The sequence below is a fragment of the Nanorana parkeri genome, unplaced genomic scaffold (genome assembly GCF_000935625.1).
Source record: "Nanorana parkeri isolate BGI_ZX_2015 unplaced genomic scaffold, ASM93562v1 scaffold625, whole genome shotgun sequence".
Lineage (NCBI taxonomy): Eukaryota > Metazoa > Chordata > Amphibia > Anura > Dicroglossidae > Nanorana > Nanorana parkeri.
In genome coordinates, this window is record NW_017306893.1 from 650898 (window position 1) to 669745 (window position 18848).

Here is an 18848-nt window from a genome sequence, read left to right on the forward strand (position 1 = left end):
GATTACGTCCTGACGAAGGGGGCGTGCCCCGGAAACGCGTTGACACCACAGTGAGCCTCATACAGGACGCTCCACATGGACCCTTGCTTTGTTCCGGTTTTTACTGCCCTGCTGCTCGTTTTCACACCCTTATTGTGAGTACCTCTCTGTACGAATTTGATGATATTGAATAAACATTCTGCACTAGGAAAGGCGCCCCTCTCTTTGTTTCTTTCTAGATGGTCCAGTTCCCTTGACTGCTGTGGGGCTGCATCTTGCATATATGCTCAGCACTCCTCCTTAGTGTGAGGGATACGGATTGCCCTTGGAGCTTCTCTACAACAACAAAAGTGTGGTACATTAGCAGGAGACAGAAGTGAAGTCAGGAGCAGGCAGGGTCATACACTTGTGAGCAGAATGGTACCAAATCAGGTCACAAGGCAGGCAGCAAGCAGACAGAGTCAAGAATCAAGCTGGGTCAAACGGATATCAGGAACAGAATCACAGATGCAGAGTACAGCTGAAGATCTCTCAGCAAGGTGCAGATGCAGGAGTCATATTTAAATAGCCTGCCTGGTGCCAAGGACAGGCGTGCACATGCAAATAATTTTCGCGCATTACTAGCACCGAATACGCGCATGCGCATAGTTTCGTGCAGCGTTAGGGGCAGAAGCTTTACTATAGGCGCTGACTTATGTACCCTGACAGCCTTGCAGTGCATTATAGTCTTTAAAAAATCACCTGGGACACCTTGTCCCTAAATTCACTTGAACAGCGAATCTCGAACCCATGGTAGCTTCAAACCTCATCGCTAGTTGCCACTAGAACAGCAGTTGAGGGGAAATCTTTCAAAGGGGACAGTGTTCTTGTGAGGGTATTTATTTTCTGCTCAGACAAATATATAGAAAATATAGTAGGTTATGTCTAACCGGTTAACAGCCCAGCTTGACCTATCTGTTGAACGGTGTAATTATCATACTACTGGTGTTCACTGGAATAACATATGGGGGAATGATGTGTGTTTTGCAGTGAATCATATTTTGCTAGACTCTGACTTCTGTCATTCTGGTCCTTTCAGTTGTCCTGCTAGTATTATTTGATCAGAAGTAGTAGAATCTTTCCATGACATTTGTATACCATTCCTGACATGATAGATTTATCATGTACCAAGAAGGAAAAATAATGTAAGAAATCTAGAGGAGTACACTACTTTTAAAGTAGGTCACTTGCAGAGAGACTAGAAATCCCACTGAGGAAAGAGCTCCAAGTGGAAAAACAGAAAAGATATTGAAAAATAGTGGAAGCAGCCTCAGAGCTGCAGTATATAAAAGGCGTCCGTCCTCAGTCTGCCAGGCAGTCCTCTGCCTTTGATTACTAAGCAATGGGTGGCTATTGAATGTTATTTCCTAAACTACAAGCAAAGCCGGCTAATATGGAGCTTGTCATGTCACTCTCATCACTCCGTACAGTTAGATGAAAGAGACCTTCTCCTGTGACCTCACACACTGCCGCTCAACTCTATTGTGTACCGCTGAGCACCAGCATGTGCGCTGGTGAAGCACGTTTGCCAAACTTACTGTAGTTATAGCTATTCCCGGAGACACTTTTGTCATTAAGGCTTTCGAAAACGTTATCGTTGGGGAGATTAATCATATTCCTTTTTTATATTACTATATAAAGTGGCACAGCAGTTAGAGCAAATGGTGCTTTTGGGAAGAGCAATGTCATTTTTACACGATCATTTCATTCTGCCCTCTGGGCGTACAATGTATATCCTCAAATAGAAGCTATTAGTGGCAGATTTTATTCTGTAAATATACCGACAAGGGAGCGCATAAGGGATTGCCCGGCTAACAGCTTCTGAATGATGCTGCTGGGTTCTTGGTTACACCCCTGTCATGTTAATTCAATCATTATGAAATATGGCATGGAAAATGTTTATTTTCTCAACCTTTGCCAAGGGACTGCTTTATACAACGTACAGTAACTAGGAGAATATTGATGGAAAAACTGTGTGGGAGATGTTCAGTAAGCCCACCTCTGTTCAGCCTGAGCCAAAGCCATGATAGAATAATTTATTCTGATTGATATGTGCAGTACAATAAAAAAAAATTTATTGTAACTCTAAACCATAGGTCTTTTTTATCCATGCTGAGATATAGGATTATTTCTGTATTGTGCCTAATATTTAAAACTGAATAAATAAATAAAAACATATCCATTATATGTATTTATTTATTTAATTTACATTGGTATAAGGGACCCTAACAGTAAAGAATATAAGTGTAGGTTGTAAGCTAAAGTATTCACATTTGCTTTGGATTTATGTAGGGTTCATGCATCTAGTTGGCTTTTTTTCACATTCCGGTTCTTTGAACATGCAAATAAACAAATAAGGAATCACAAAACTGGTTACTGGCGTTAACAAATGTATACAACTGAACATGTGCCATACAATGGAATTTGGCTCAGTTTCAGACTGAGACTTTATTTGCCAAACAGTGCATCCCAAAACCAAAAGTGTAAAATAAATGTATTACTGTGTGAAGTGCGTTAGCTATAAAACAATTTCAAAATTGAACATCAACCCTTGACAAAATAAACTTATGAATGCAGATTATATTATCTGCAAATGTTTTCATTTATTCAGGCGATTTATCCAATCAACAGCTGCCTTGACACATCCCATGGTGATTGAGTTATTGTGGCTAAGTTATCAGTGTGGCTGCAGATGGCAGGGCATGTTCCTGATACTAAACTGAAAAATATTTTTAACGTTACAGAACCAGTCCAGTTGAATGTGACTAACTACTACTAGCCACAATTATAGTATTTTGTGTTTTTTTATTGCTATATTATTTATAATATTTTGGGGTTTTAAGCAACACTGTTGCTTACTCAAAAAATATACCCATAGCCACTCTGTAAAGGTAGAAAGCTAATACTTACCTTTCAGGTAGGTTCCTTCCTCTGACCCCACACGTTTCTACTGTGTTTTGTAGTGAGGTAGGAGTTGGCAGGTGCAAACACAGCACCCATTGGGGGCCTCCCTATTCGACATACATGAAAGCATTGAATATCTGCAATGCCCAGGGTTCTTTAAGGCAGCACAAAAATCCCACCCAACCCACCTGAAAGGTGACTATTATTCATCTTCTTTTACAGACAGGCTGGAGTTTTAGGAAAATAGTTTTTCTTCCTGCAGCTTTATGCTTAATGTATGATAAAGGTAGAAACTAGCAGCAAGAATGGGCCCTCTTCATAGCGGCTGAAACAAATTAGTAGAATTTTGAACAGAGAGACAGAGAACCTAGTGCTTACCATTAGGGATATAAGAAGCTTGTATGGCATTCAACTTACCAGCATTTACTTACACTGGGGGGGACTGACCTATTAATCAATAACAGTTAAATTTTTTGTGCTGTACTTTCTAATATATATTTTAAAAGGAAACATATAGTATTTGTAGAGGTTTGTATGATAGCCATAGGAGGTAGACTTGTGAGCCGTCAAAAAATTTGTTCCGTTTCGTAATATCCATTATTTCGTATTTTGTAATTCGTATCCGAAACTAATATTTCCTGCCTGTGTGTGTATTGTATTGTAATTCAACCCTCAGCAGCAGCGGATCCGTATTTCGGATTAAAAAAAAAATGTCATGTTGTCATGTTGTTCAACCTCATTTTACAGTGGTAATATTAGTTCCTGTTTCAAATAAATTCGGATCCGAAATTCGTTAACGGAATTTCGGACAAAAATTCGGAAACTGCCATTCGGATTTCGTATGCTTACGAATTTCAGGAAAATTCGTACGAATTTCGATTCATAGCGAAACGAATCGCACATGTCTAATAGGAGGTAAAGTAGGCTAATAACTGTTAAGATATGATACCAGACAAATGTTGAATGCATAGTTTCCCTTAGAATATTTTTTATTAAGTTTTCCAAACAGATTGCGGTTATTCATTCAATAAGCAGAGGTAGAATACAATTTTCATAGTACAACCAAATCAACCATGTGTAAAACAGGCCTTGTTAGACTTATAACCAACATATAATACTACAACACTGATTGTCTATAAACAACATAGCAGTATGTAGAAATATTCTGTTTTAGTAGCCACTTTATAAACTAAGAATGACAATCCTGGTGATGTCCAGTGTTAGGGGTTATGGGATCAGGGGCAGGAGTAGCAAGTGTGGTGGGTAACTAGGAAGTATAAGAAAAGAAAAACAAGTGTGGGGGGGGGGATTTGGGGAGGAAAGAAGAATGGGGGAAAGGGAGCATAGTGGGAAAATAAATGGCATGCTTTTTCCAGGATCTGGTGAATGTCTGCTTCTCAGTGGTGTAGGCATGGGTGAGTAAATTAAATTCTGTTTTGGTATCTTCTGCTTTACTGCTTAAGAGGGCTTCTGCTGGGTTTTTTCAGATATATTTAGGAGTGTGAAGATTAGTCATTAGGTACAGGACCAAAAGTGCTTACTTTTCAGACAGTCACACTAGATTTGTCTGTACATGCCCTTGGCACTTCAACCCCAAAAACACTGGGAGGAGTAGGAGAGAATAGCATGTAAGAGTCTTGAAATTACTGGATATCAATGCTTAAGTGAGTTATAATTAGTTTCAGTGCTAGAACATTGATTGTGCTTTTTGCAGTATTAAGCAAGTAGCAAGTAAGTAGCAAATTTAGGTACTGAATGTCACAATACTGTGTACAGGTGTCCCAACACCACGTGCAGGTATCTCTACACGGGAACCAAATATGTGACCACACTTCAGATACCAAACAATTCCTGTGAACTATAGTTTATTAGAAAAACAACACAAACACATGCAACCCAACCACCACCCACAAGTAACATATGAGAGCTAAACTATATACAAATGACAAATCAGCTATCGGAGATAACAGGGCTGGGTATAACCTGGAGTGCAGGGCAACAAAGAGAAGAGCCGGGAGACACAGATCGGGGGGCTTCAGGGGTAAGAGTCAGGAGTCCGGTCCAGATCAGGGTAGAAGGCAGGAACAGGATACAGGCAACAGGTACAGGATACAGGCTATGGCAACAATACTGAGGCACAGGCCACCCTGCAAGCAGAGGCTAAATACCTCCCTAGACCAGCACCAGGTGGTGACTAATTGCTGGGAGACACTTGCAGGTGAGCATTGGAACTGCAGGTTCCAGCACCACAATGCCACCCAGAGGTGGTCTGGTACCTGATAGCTACTGGCTGGAGACACCTTCAGGTGAGCACTGGGACTGCAGGGTCTGGCTCCAGTGCCACAGTGCCACCTGGAGGTACTCCAGTCCCTGACACTGAAGGGTAGCAGGAAGACAGTATTTGTGGCTATATGGTGTAAATAATAAACAGGGCATGAGGTCTTTGGAGCAGAATTGTTCATATGGGGTTAGCCACAGGGGAATTTTGGTATGTTTGAGTATAGAAGATATGTAGGAAGGTGCAAAAGGCTAAGTGTGCGGTATAAGTTTGATAGAATATTTAACTCTGCCCCACACTTTAAAGGAATGTATTGTAATAAGGATGGGTAAGAGTTTCCAATATGTGGGTGGGGTCCATAACTTATGGGTGGATATAGGGGTGACTATGTAACCCTCCAAACTCACCCATATAGGCACATTTGATTGGGAATAGAGGAGGGCCAGGTGCAAGAGTTATGTAACTTGGTATGAGTTAGTAATATTTGGTCCTCTGAGGCCTCCTTGAACATTAATCTTAAAAAGTGTTTGTCTGACAATCCTAGGTCCCACATAAATGTAAGTATTTTGGTCTGGAGGGAACGCAGAATATGCATCCTAATTTGTCCTAACTATGACATAAGGTGTTGTTTCCAGTCTGATAGTAGCCAAAATAGGGACGTTTATTCATGGTCCAGCAGAAGACAAGACAAACTCTGCAAGATATCAAGGAAAGATTAATGTCCAATGCTTAGGATTTGTGGCTGTTCACATAGAGCCCTTAAATTCAGGCAAAACATTACATAGTTACATGGGATTTGAGGTTGAATAAAGACATTAGTCCATCAAGTCCAACCTATAGGATCTCATTCCTAGGAGTACTACTTGTATCCGTCCAAAGGTTTCTTGAACAATTCCACATTCTTTGCTGAAATCACCGCCTGTGGCAGTGAGTTCCAGACCTTGACCGCTCTAACTGTGAAGAAACCCCTTCGCCCCCTGTGCTGGAACTTCTTTTCCACCAATTTTAGGTGATGGCCTCTAGTTTTTTTTAATGTAGTTAATTTTAAACAGTTTATCGCTAATGTTGCTGTCACCATTGAACATTTTGTAAATGGAAATCATATCCCCCCTTAATCTCCTCACCTCCAATGTGAACATGTTTAAATTTAGTAGCCTCGTCTCGTAGCTCTGGTCCTCCATACCCCTAATTAGTTTGGTTGCCCTCCGCTGGACTTTTTCCAGCTCAATTACATCTTTCCTTAGTACTGGTGACCAGAACTGGACCGCATACTCCAGATGTGGTTGAACCAATGATCTATAAAGTCCCTGCAATAGATCCCCCTTTTAATACAGGACACAGCCCTACTAGCTTTGTTTACAGCAGCCTGGCACTGCAAGTTCCCTTTCAATTTATGGTCTACAATGCCCCCCAAATCTCTCTCCATTTCTGACTTCCCCAGCGGCATTCCCATAATGGTATACCCCTTTTTTTTTTTTATTCCAAAGTGCATTACTTTGCATTTATCAACATTAAACCTCATCTGCCACATTAATGCCCATTCCCCTATTTTATCCAAGTCCTCCTGTAATGCCACAATGTCTAAGTCCGTGTCTATTACCCTCCCAATATTAGTATCATCCGCAAACACTGAAATATCGCTGTTAACACCTTCCCCGATGTCATTAATAAATAAGTTGAACAATATGGGACCCAGCACAGAACCCTGAGGAACACCGCTCATTACGCTAGCCCAGTCTGAAAAGGTGCCATTTACAAACACCCTCTGGACTCGTTCCCGTAGCCAGTTCTCTATCCACGTACACACCACCTCATCTATGCCCATAGCCCTTAGCTTGTGTAGAAGCACAAGCTAGAAGGTGTAGAAGGTGGGATGAGTTAGGTAAGGAGATAGACTTACTGTATAACTTATAGAGTAAATTGTTAAAAGGAGCCATAAACTATTGTGTAGCACTGCCAAGTTTAAAGCAGAGCCTGTATATGTCATTAGCAACAGTGACTGTCCCCATGTACAGATATGATTAAAATTTATACCCAGAAAGAAGGTTTTTTTTAAAAAACATGAACACACATTGATAACATGATTTCTTTCAATCAGATCTCCTTTAAATGTATATCTAAAAACATTCAAAAGACTATAGATTCCCTAGATCCCTACAACTGTATTTTTAGTGTAAAATGACATATGTGTTAATCTTTTCTAGGATGAAATTCTGACTGTGATTAGACGTGTTGATGATAACTGGGCAGAAGGAATGCTGGGAGACAAGATTGGCATTTTTCCCATTCTGTATGTAGAGGTAAGAGGATGACCGTTATAATGTTCCTTTGATTTGGTGGCAAATGAAATCACACACTGGTACTTTTTTTTACAGACTGAAAATGAATGCGTAGCCATAAGAGCCATATAATAATACATCAAAGTTGAATAAAAATTTTGAGTGAGAAAATCAAATGTTGAGTATTATATGAAGCAAGAGCAAATTTGATGCTGCTTTTAGTCTTTACACTTTTTTATTTCTGATTATAAACAGCACTAGGCCATGTGTTCATGGAGGCAGTGTAAGAACTTCACCTCAGGCAAAAACAGCTTAGGGCATCTGAGTTTCACTCCTTACCTTCTGTTTCCTAACTTACCCTGCCTTTGCCTTGCTTCTTTGACCAGTGGCTGGGCGCTTAAGTATTGAATGCAAGAATAAGTACTGTGACACATATTACTTACACTTCATGCTATCGCTGTGCTGTATCTGCAGAAGCTAGGTGTTCTTTCTGTCCCATTTGATCCAGAATTGTTGTCAGCTGCATACATTTAGACTGTCAGGACTGCAGGTGACTGTAACAACATCACATAGGTTTCTATAGATTATATGAACAGAATAGATCCCTTAGCTTCACATAAGATAAAATGATTATTCTTCTAATAAATTCACACCTTTGATTGATTTATTTTGGGCCACATAATTCACAGTAATTGAAAGTAGATATGACAATCAAACACAATATATGAGGTCACCTTGCTGCCTGACAGATGAATCTGTATACTGCTACTATTGCATGTCAATTTTTCAGACAGCATACTTTAAGCAATACACAATGTATGAGAGAGAGCGTATGTTTTTTTTTCTGCTGCAGTATGCATAATTGTCCTAACCATGCTTGAATAACAAATATTCCTTATCCGCATTATGTTGTTACAAGTTTTTACTTGTATTTTAGCACTTTTTATGAGAGTTCAATGTCTAACATACACAAACAAGTACCTAATGCTGCAAGCTGGATAAGGGCATCCTTAGGATATATTGGCTTATCATGCTATTAGAGAAAATGGATCATACTGTGTTACAAAATTGTTAGAGGACAAGAAAAATGTTTCCTGGTCATGGATTTTCCATCAGGATAGTCATGTAAAAATGTGTTCACAGTTTACAGTAGCCAATGAGGAGTGCATTGTGTTAATACATCATTACAGCAATTACAGCAAAAAAGATCATAGTACTTCAGTATTTATACTTTCAGTATTATAGTAAAAAAATCCAACTTACAACATGTATTCTAGAGAAAGGGGCTTTAAGTGTAGAGCTCCAAAATTACTCAGCAATGAGGGCCGCAAACAGGACTTAAAACGTGTGAATGCAGTTTAAAAACCACCAGTCTGACTATTTTGCAGTCAACAATAAGGGGTTAGGGTTAGCTAAATGCATGTGGTAAGGATAAAATCTTAGATTCAACAAAAATTTTAAAGATTAGATTAAAGAGAGAATTTTAAAGGTCAAAGTACATGGGCTGGGGATCCAGCTCTGTGCATTGGGGGCCTAGGGAATGAGTTGAATGAATTGTATTTTGTTAAAGGTGAATATGTACGTTAAGTGTTGGGGGAAAGGTAAAAATAAAAGTTAGACTGTCACAAAACAGGTCAACTAAAACTGAGCGTATGGTGAAAAGAAATGCATAAGTGGAGGTTACCTCTAGACATGAAGGCAGCTGAAGCTATTTGCAAATCTCAACTTTTCCTGTAGAAATCCACATTAGACACAACCCAACCTGTTTCTCAGACTTGTCAATAGTTGGCTTAAGAGGTGGAAGTGATGATGTTTAGCTTGATATTTTCAGGCAATGCCTCGATTTGCAAATTACTTCAGATGCCTATTTCTCCAGCTCTACCCGTTGTTTTGATATGTGTTTTTTTTATTGCAGGTAGCCATTTCTTATCCAATTTTTCATAATGTGCTCCATTTCAAATGGCCAGCTGCTTGACAAGGCACTTTAAGGGTCCAAACCCTAATGTTAGAGTTAGGGTATTGAGAAGAGACACTGTCAACTGGCCATTCAGGAAAGAAGTGACAGTGCCTTATGATAGCTTACCCCTCAACACAATATACTCAATAGTCCACACTCCCTCACTTGCCTCCCTACTACAGTCCACTCTCAGTACGCTTTGGTGTCAGATGGTGTTAAAGCTTGCACAAGTGCCCCCCTGCCCATGTGACAGTGTTCAGGTCTGCCATTTGGCCTCTCAAGCTAAGCACTTGGAAGTTTTAACATGCTCCCCCATATAAGAAACACCTGCTCTATTAGAGCAACATAGGTGGGAAGGTAGAATGTATCAGGGAGTATACTTTGCTGTCTGAAAACACTGTCCTGAATGGGCAAAGTGATGGTGCCTCTTTAAATGTATAATTTCTTTGAACATCTGTTCATTGGTCAAAATTACTGGTAATATTTTTTTCCATGTCTAGATATGTAATTTAGGTAGGCAGGGATGCCCACTTTTGGAAATGCTTCTTGAGTGAATTATATAGAGCTCAAATGTTAATCAGATAGTTTGCAATCATTCTAACTATAGGACAGCAGCATATGTTGATTTTTATTACATTGCTGCTGCAAATATTTTAAAATGTAGAAGTATTTTACATTAGATATATCAAAAGGAGAAGATTTGTATGTAAATACCTCTAAGAAAAATGGTTAGCATTAATTACTTTTATCTTATAGAAAATATACAACTATACTGTATTTGGAAACTTTATTTTGGATACTATATTTGTAAATATATGTTTCTAAAAAAACTTTTAGTTCTTTTTCAAATGACATCCCATTCTTCATCTCAAAGATATCAAAAGTCTTCATCTAATTATTGACATCTAGAGAGAGTATGAAAAGTATTAAGTTTTAAACTCTTGCCGAAGTTGCATGAAGTCACTACTTAGCAGTACTCAGTTACATAATAAAATAAAGTTACAGCTTTTCAATATTTTTTTACAACTCTAGTGTTGCAACAAAGAGAGCATTTCAATCAAAAACGTATATTATTTTGAAAGAACTTGGTCTGTTTTTACTTCAGCTAATATTTTCAATGGATGTCCTGGGTTGATTTCGACCTTGTTATCTGGTGATGTATTAGTTCATCAGTGGTGCATATGGAATTCCATTTCCTATATTTTCCCTATTTTCTGAAAACCTTATAAGAAACCTGTTATGACAAAATAACAGGCTGGCATTGTGTATGATGTTAAGTCAACCCCTTTTGGCGTCAGAATTACTGACATACATGTTCAAGATTAGTGGGGTTGATTTTTTTCAAATGAGTAGAGAATGTTCACTTAGCTTAGTGAGCAAAGTAAAGCTGTTCTGATTTATTACCCAAGCATTTAGGGAGAATGGTAATTTAAGTGAAAAAATAAAGTTCCTTGCAAGTATAAAGGTCAAGCACCTGGGATCTATACATATCTACAGCAGCTTTCACATCCTGTGCTGTGACTGAATGCCAGAATAGTCAATAGGAATTAGCTAGTAAGGCAAAGAAGAATTTCCATAGGGTAGCAATCAATAAAAACAAATCAAGGATCTTCTTTTTTATGACTTCAATAAACTGATGTCTGGTTGCTCTGGGTTTCCTGTACTTTACACATCATACCTACCCCTCGAACCTCATTATTATGTAATCAGTGTGATGTATTAGAAGTTATTGCAGGTGAAATATTTAACAGGATGGCCCTATAATGTGCTAATACAAGACCAACAGCCACAGGAATGTAGGTATGCCCACAGCAAATGTTTTGACCAAATGCCATGGGTTGTGACCAGATATCTTGTTTAACTAATGTAGCTAGCTGATTTTGTTATTTGCTTAGTCTTATATTCAAAGTTAGCAAGATACCTTGTATCAGCAGCAAATCTAATCAACATGAAAAATTCAAATGTCAATGCATTTAAAATATGCTACGCTATCATTGAAATATAAAATGTGTTCTCATTATCTGAAATCAATGATTTTGCTACATTTTCACAGAGTACCTAGTAAATCTGTAATTGTTTTTAAAATTAAAGCATTAGTGGGATACATCAACACAACCTGTATATACCAACTTCTATTAAAAATAACTTTTTCAGCTTCTTATGTTTTCTCCTGTCTCATGAATCACCATGCTTCTGAGACACACAGAGGCTGAGTTACTAAAGTGGTAATTTATTTATAATAGATTTTGTTCCCTTCAAAACACTGTCCAGTGCAGGGGAATTAAAAGAACTATACATTGTAATAGTTTAGTAAATCTGCCCCAGGGACTCCTATGTCCTGTGTCTTTAGTTGGTGTTAATCACAAAAAACTACCCTTTCATCAAAAAACAATGAAATCCCATTTTGTTCAATATACACCAACCTGTCATGTAGATGGTTGAGAAAAAAAGGCCACTTGTAGATTGTGAAACAACCCCTTAGGCACAATAGATCCTGATGCATTATTGCTGTATGTCTTTCAAGGATATTTCCTCCTCCGTATTGTGTCTGTAGAATTAGGATTGCCTGTAATAACTGTCAGTCAGTGAGAGCACTGCTGGTAATTTCAAGTGTCACAAGGTTTGATTCTTCCAGCACAGATAATGCATTTATTGCTGGACATGATAGACGTGGTAATTGCAGTTTAATGTTCAGTGGTTTCTAACTTTATAAATCTGGAAACAGCACCCAGTGTTCCTCCTTACTAACAGCAATTTTTGTTGTTCTGTAGTGAGAGTTTTTATTTCTAATATTTTTTCTTGTCCTCAATTGTCTTAGAAAAGTGATACAATTGCTTTAATAAAGGAAAGGGCAGTAACCCACAAATGGTAATAAGTAAGACACAGTCACTGCTACGACTTCACTTGACTGCTGTCCCATTCTCTTCTGTGCTACATGCTACCTTTTTACTAGAACCAGATGTACAGTTAGGCAAAATAGGTTTGTGTATATGGAAAGAAGAGGCAACATTACAGCTTTTTCTGTGTATTGTATTTTCTGTGTTCATTGTTCCACACATTTTTTTTGCTATAAACTGGAAAAATATTATCATCCCATTTGAGGGTATATATGAGGGTGTGACAAAACAAGAAAACATTCCATGCAAAAGAGGTGTTACTAGCAGAAGGGTTTTGCTTTTGGTGCCAAAACATTGGTGTCTATAGGCTCCAGTGGTGGAAATTTGACCCTGCTTACGATACATACTGATTGCATTCATAGACTTGATTTAGTGAAGCTTTAGAAGTCATTGAACTGAACCTCTTTCCTGCTACCCCTCATGATTTTGTTGCAAATGAAACAATTCTATTTGAGAGCTTTCTGATGCCAAAACACAGCAATCTCCAGACAAATTTCACATAGCTACATTCATATAGCATGGCTTCAAGTGTAAGTATTCACACAGCATTGCCTTGCCATCTTCCACAAAGTAAAGATTTTCTGATACAGGTCTCCTAGAAAATTACAGTTGTCTGCAGCCTACACTACTAAAGCGGAGCTATGTGGACTCCTGCTCCCTTAGCAAGTCTTGCAAAACTGTCTAGAATGAAATACAGTAAAAAAAAAAGGCCCATGAGATGGCAGGAGTCTGATTAATATTTTCTATGGGTTTTCCTCTACATTGACTTATAATTTGAACACCCTTATGCACCCTTGTGTTTCACTAGTAAATAAACATCCCCTCCTTGTTATAAATGACTATTGCTAAAACATAGAACCTGAGTTGAGAATGCATGTATAATGTATTTTGCACTATTATGTTATTAGAACAACACTTAAATCAGCCAAAGCCAAACCTGTACAAGATGTAGTAGTATGACATTAAATTATCGGGACATACACTCATGTGAGAAAGGAATATTATGTTTTATGGGTCCTTTCATCATGACTATTTCTACTGAAATATATTTGTTGCTGATAAATATTTTTTTCTCATAATGTATATGGAAATATTCTTCACTTCTTGTACTCAGGATACTTTTACTTAATTACTCCAGAGTGTTAAATCCAAGGAGTACAGAACAATAGTCTTTTAATGAAAGACTTTAGTAATCACTTGAAGATCAGGGTGTTAAACCCCCTTCCTGGCCAGGCCATTTTTCACTATTCAGCGCTGCAGTGATTTGACTGACATTTATATGTAACATGTGCGGCACAATGGGCACAATCATCGTTTTTGCACATAGGCGCACCTGACGCATGTTTGCGTGTGTATGTGGGGGCGGGGGACTTTTAAGCATTTCTTGTGTTTTTTAAATTTTTATATATGTTGATTCTATTTTTAATGTTTCTGCTGCTTTTTTTTTTTTTACACTTAAGTTTATTGCTATCACATAGGGAGCTAAGAAGTCTCTTATGTTATAGCCAATTTATGTGACATGTCCTCTTTATGGAGACATCAGGGGTCTGCAAGACCCCTAATGTCACCTTTGAGACCCCCAGTGAAGCTTATGAAGTAGAGATCTGCTTCACCAGCTTCTCCCCGGCTTCTTTAGCCGGGACTGACAGCTGAATGTGGAAGTGATGTAATAAACATCCTGCATTATGATACTAGAGAGGAGATCAGAGGGATATCGTGTACTGAATTGGTACTGGTACTGTACTGGTGACAGAGCTGGTGTGCCAGTAAATTTTTTACAGTTTTTACCTGGTAACCAGGGGACCCTGAACCAATGGCAGATATCACAGCTGGCTCCGCCAAGTTGTCATTGTGATGATAATTCACCGTCCCTTGGTTACCTCGTAACCAGGGGATGCTGAACTAATGACAGATATCACAGCCGGCTCCGCCAAGTTGTCATTGTAATGACAGTTCAGTGTCCCCTGGTTATCTGGTAACCAGGGGAAGCAGAATTCTTTTTGCCCACTTTTCAGGCCTGACATGGGAAAAGCGAATGTTATCGCTCACTCTTATTATCCAGCATACTTTTGGATGCTGCAGATGTTTATTACACCTAGAGGTTATAACTCTTTTCAAAGGGGTGCAACAAATTAATATATGGTGAACAATAGAATATACAGGCTTATCCTTATGGAAATAAATATTGAAACTATATTTATAATTTGTTAGTGGCAGAATTTACAGGTAGCTTTAATTGTTGGTGTGACTTTTAATAAGATATTCAAGCTTTCTTTTTTTTGGGGGGGGGCGGGGGGGGACAGGGGTCTTTGGTGTTATAAAGTAATTTACATTAGTATACTCCCCATAGACAGCCAAGATGCTGTTTAGTGATGCATCTTACATTCTATTTCTTTACTAATTCTTTAGCTGAAAATAATTATTCAGGAGGAATTATATCTACCAGTCTTTTAAAAATATACTATTATGGATTTAGTTGCAGAAGAGTTTCCAGCATTTACATTGCTCAGCACTATCTTGACATTAGTGACATAATTGGGCTTATCAACCACAACTCTGAAATGAGTGAGTCTTTTATTGACTTGTCAGACAATAACTTCTGTGATTACTTGTTCAAACTGTCTTTTACCAAAGGTCATTTTAGCAAATGTCAATTTAAAGGCTCATTTAATCTTTGAAGTGCTCTACTGCTATAAATACATAGAAGTTGCATTCATTCTGCCACTGTGGTTTTTGTTGGATCTGTGCAGTGAGGGGTTAAAAAGGCTTAGCTGGCTTTTAAGAACATTGATGGCCCCATAGTAATTTAAGTCAAAGTGGTGCAATTATTATGGACAAGCAGCACTTTATTGATATATATTGATATTTGTTAAGCAATGCTTTCAAGAAGAATGAAGGGAATAATATAGTTAAAGACAAGATTGATTGTTCTTTATATGAAACCTTAAAGGAGAACTATGAGGTGAGTGCTTTTCACTCATCCCCGTAGTTCTAGCCGACCTGTGACAACGAGACTGTCGCAGGTCGGCTCAGTAGATCGGGAAGTGAGCGAACACATACCTGCGTTCGCTCACTTCTCGATCCTGTCACGGCTCTCTGCCGTGAAAGGGGAGGGACTGGATTCCCCCCTCCCTGCTCCGATCCTCCAGCGCTGACTGGAACGGATGCGGGAGGGGGCGGGTACAGTTGGCTCTGCCTCTAGATAGGCAGAGCCAGCTGTCACTCATGCAGCTGGGCGGATCCAGACATAATTGTCTGGAGCTATAGCTCGCGGTATACTGAGCTTAGGGTGACAGGGGGACGCTAGTTTGTGTCCTCCCGTTACCCTAAGGAGAACTATGGGGAAAAGCCCTAACCCCATAGTTCTCCTTTAACTTCTCCCATAGTTCTCTTTATGATTCAAAGTGTATGTTCATGCATTACCCAAATTTACCACCAAACCTCAATCCCTTCCCCAGAGCATGTACCAGCATACTTTTCTCTTTTACCTTTTTCCTGTAGGGATAACTAGGTTTTTTTTTACTCCCTGGGACATCACCAGGCTTGTAAAATTCTTGCACAAGCATGTGATGGGTGGTCAGTTCCTATTGATGCAGGCATGCCCCCAGAACTACAGGAACCCTTTTGCTACACAGTGTGTGAGCAGGCTCTTGGAAGGCAAGGCGGCATTGTTTTGCTGGAAAAGAAATTGATTTATGCATGTTGAGTAGGACAAAGAGGGGTATGGAATAAGAGGAGTTCTGTAGGCCTGCCGGCAGGACTAGCCATGTTGGCTGAGATATTATCACAACAAAGGTGCAGTGTCGTTAACCAAAACAGAAATATAGCAACATGCTGGATTTCTGGCAGATCAACAGGTATTTTTCTATACTGCAATGTTTTTACAGGAATTAACCTGGGGGAATGTGCATGTAATGGAGAGATGTACTGAATATGTTTTTTTTTATTTTGCCCTAAAAAATACACTTTAATATGACCAGACCAAATTCAGCTTGAATGACCTTATGTTACCCAAGTTTGTTCCTACATTTGAAATAAACTGGCACACTGTCTGGTAATAGACATTTTTTACTACCTGTACAACCTAGTTGAAATACTAGATGGGTGAGATATTTTGAGTGAACCTACAAATCTTGAAAACAAATTCCACAAAACATTCCAAATAAGTTTATTCAAGGCAAATATATTGCATCGGTAAGTACATGCATATGTCTTCCCTGGCGGTGGAACATTGTGATAGAGATTCTTTGAGATACATAAGGCAGCAAAAGGGGACGGGGGGCTGGGGATTTTGTTCTACCTAAGCAATAGGTCTGATGGAGTTTTATTTTTAGTACACATGTGGCGGAAGTTGGTAAGCAGTGCTTTGCACCCAAATTTAAACTGCAATGCCTGGGCTGCAAATTGTCCTCTGTTGTCTGTTGAGCTTTTTTTGCCCTCCAGGGGTCCAATAGAAGATTGTTCTGACTGCAGTGTTGATATCACAAAAACATCATGGAAATTTGATGCTCTTCTGAATCTAGTGCTCGCTTGAATCCGGTTTAATACTATAGTGATTATATTCATTTAACATAAAGATTAGGCCAAGGGATTTTCCATTGTCTATAGCATTTCAGGCCATATGCCCCTGGACAGAAGCCTGGACATAACTGTTTATAACAACAAAACTGGCAAACTTATAGGGATTCAACTGTAAGATGGAAACAAATAGAAAAAAAAGGCAATGTAACAACTTTATAAATGCATCCCTATGATAAGTATTGGTTTGCTTTATTTTCTAGTTTTCTAGTTTTGAAAGCATGAACTATTGTGTCTCTGCAAGCTGAAAAGAGAAGACAGTGTTCAAGCGTGCAAAACCCTGTTAATGTCTCTTTCCATATGCTGCAGGCTATAAATCTGTCAGCAGAAAAGGTCATTGTTTGTTGCAGTATGAAGTGAGACATCAAATGTTAGTGGAATAAATAGTAATAGAAATCATTAACTGACACAGATAACCAGAATCTGTATGTTGAATCTCTAAGGCTAAGGCTGAACAGCTGGTTCCAATACACATGCAGATTATCTGTTGTTTTAGGCCCCGTTCACATTGAGCGATTTATCGCGCGGTAATTCCCGCGCTATTGCGGCTATTTACCGCGCGATATCGCTCTTCAATGCTTTGCAATGGGGCAAAGGGTCCTGCTGTCGCGGGTCGTGTGTGCCTACAGCAGGACCCTTTTTGGAGCAGATTTTCCTGCGATTCAATGGTTTTTGATGCAAGCATTTGGGCGATATTGCGCGACAAATCACGCGATATCGCGCAAAATGCAAAATTGCGCGATTTGCGAATCGCTCAATGTGAACGGGGCCTTAGACAAGTTCTTATGATAATTCCTGCATTTAATGACTAACCCTGCATAGTGCAGTAAGTTCCTATGGCTTGGCCCTTATTTGTGGAGCCTGGCGTGTGTTACTGCATCTCCCCTTCGGGTTCATTTGTAGCACCGTGGGTTGTGTCACATTGATTTGTTGTAGACACCCTGTACAGAAGGACCACAACAGTTTTTAAATGTGTCACATGCGCTTTTCTGGAAAGGGCCATGACACTTTTCAGTGTGTCACACACACTCTTTGCAGTCTCTGCAACAGACAGACCTGTGAACATGCCCTGGTTAGCTATGTGCCAAGCCAAAAGCACACAGCCTGTCACATGTGCATTTTGGTGCATCCCTGGACAGCTTTATCAAAGTTGTTACTGGAGCAAAGAGCATCCCTTTGCCCTAGGAAAAGTAGACTATTCCTTAGGATTGGGAAAGCTTATAACTAAGAAGAGTTTCTTTCATTTTCGACCAGCCATGTAAGTGCAAGTTCCAAGCCTGCAAGCAAGTCCTCCTCACAATAAGGGGATACCCTCACTTCTCAAAGTGGGGAGATGTCTGTTTGCCTTTGTCTGAAAACATCATGGACACAGGGGCACCAACTGTAGTATCCTGGAATCCTACAACCTAGAATTTCAAGCTCTACCTCCTGCTCACTTCATGGTATCAGATCTGGCAATGTTTCTGCAAAGGCTAGCAGACCATCACGCTGCTCTGACACAACTCTGCTGTCAGGGAGTTATAGGCATCCCAAAAAGGGTAAGGTTACAAGGTTTCTACTCAAAATTGTTTACAGTTCCCTTAGCAATAAGAGGTATTGCCCCTTTCTATGTTTAAAGGTACTCAATATCTGCATTTGTGTGTAACAAGTCTGCATGTAGTCTTCCAGGTCAGTCATTACCTCCCTTCATCCTGTGCATCCTCTGGCCTATGTGGGTGTTATGCAGGGGAGTATCTATCACGAGGCAAACTAGGTGTTTGCCCTGAGCGGCATTTTTCAGGAGGGCAGCCGGTCCCAGGCAGAGGGGACAGTAAGCAGGTGAAGGGGTCAATGATCGCAAGATCATTGTTTCTGTGCAGGACGCTCTGGAAAGCTTCTAAATTGTGGAACTGTCCGAGCATTTACATGTCTCAGTGTCTGATGAGGAAGCCGCAGCC

The 18848-nt window shown here is 39.5% G+C and overlaps 1 protein-coding gene across 1 annotated transcript in view; it reads left to right on the forward strand.

Annotated features, from left to right (window-relative positions):
- LOC108792285 (SH3 domain-containing RING finger protein 3-like) overlaps positions 1 to 18848 on the forward strand; it is a gene marked incomplete at its 5' end in the record, with an annotated part of 152550 nt that overhangs the window by 17556 nt on the left and 116146 nt on the right. The window contains one exon of the mRNA XM_018563027.1: positions 7405 to 7500. Coding sequence (XP_018418529.1) covers positions 7405 to 7500 — 96 coding nt within the window. The remainder of the gene's footprint in view (positions 1 to 7404; positions 7501 to 18848) is intronic.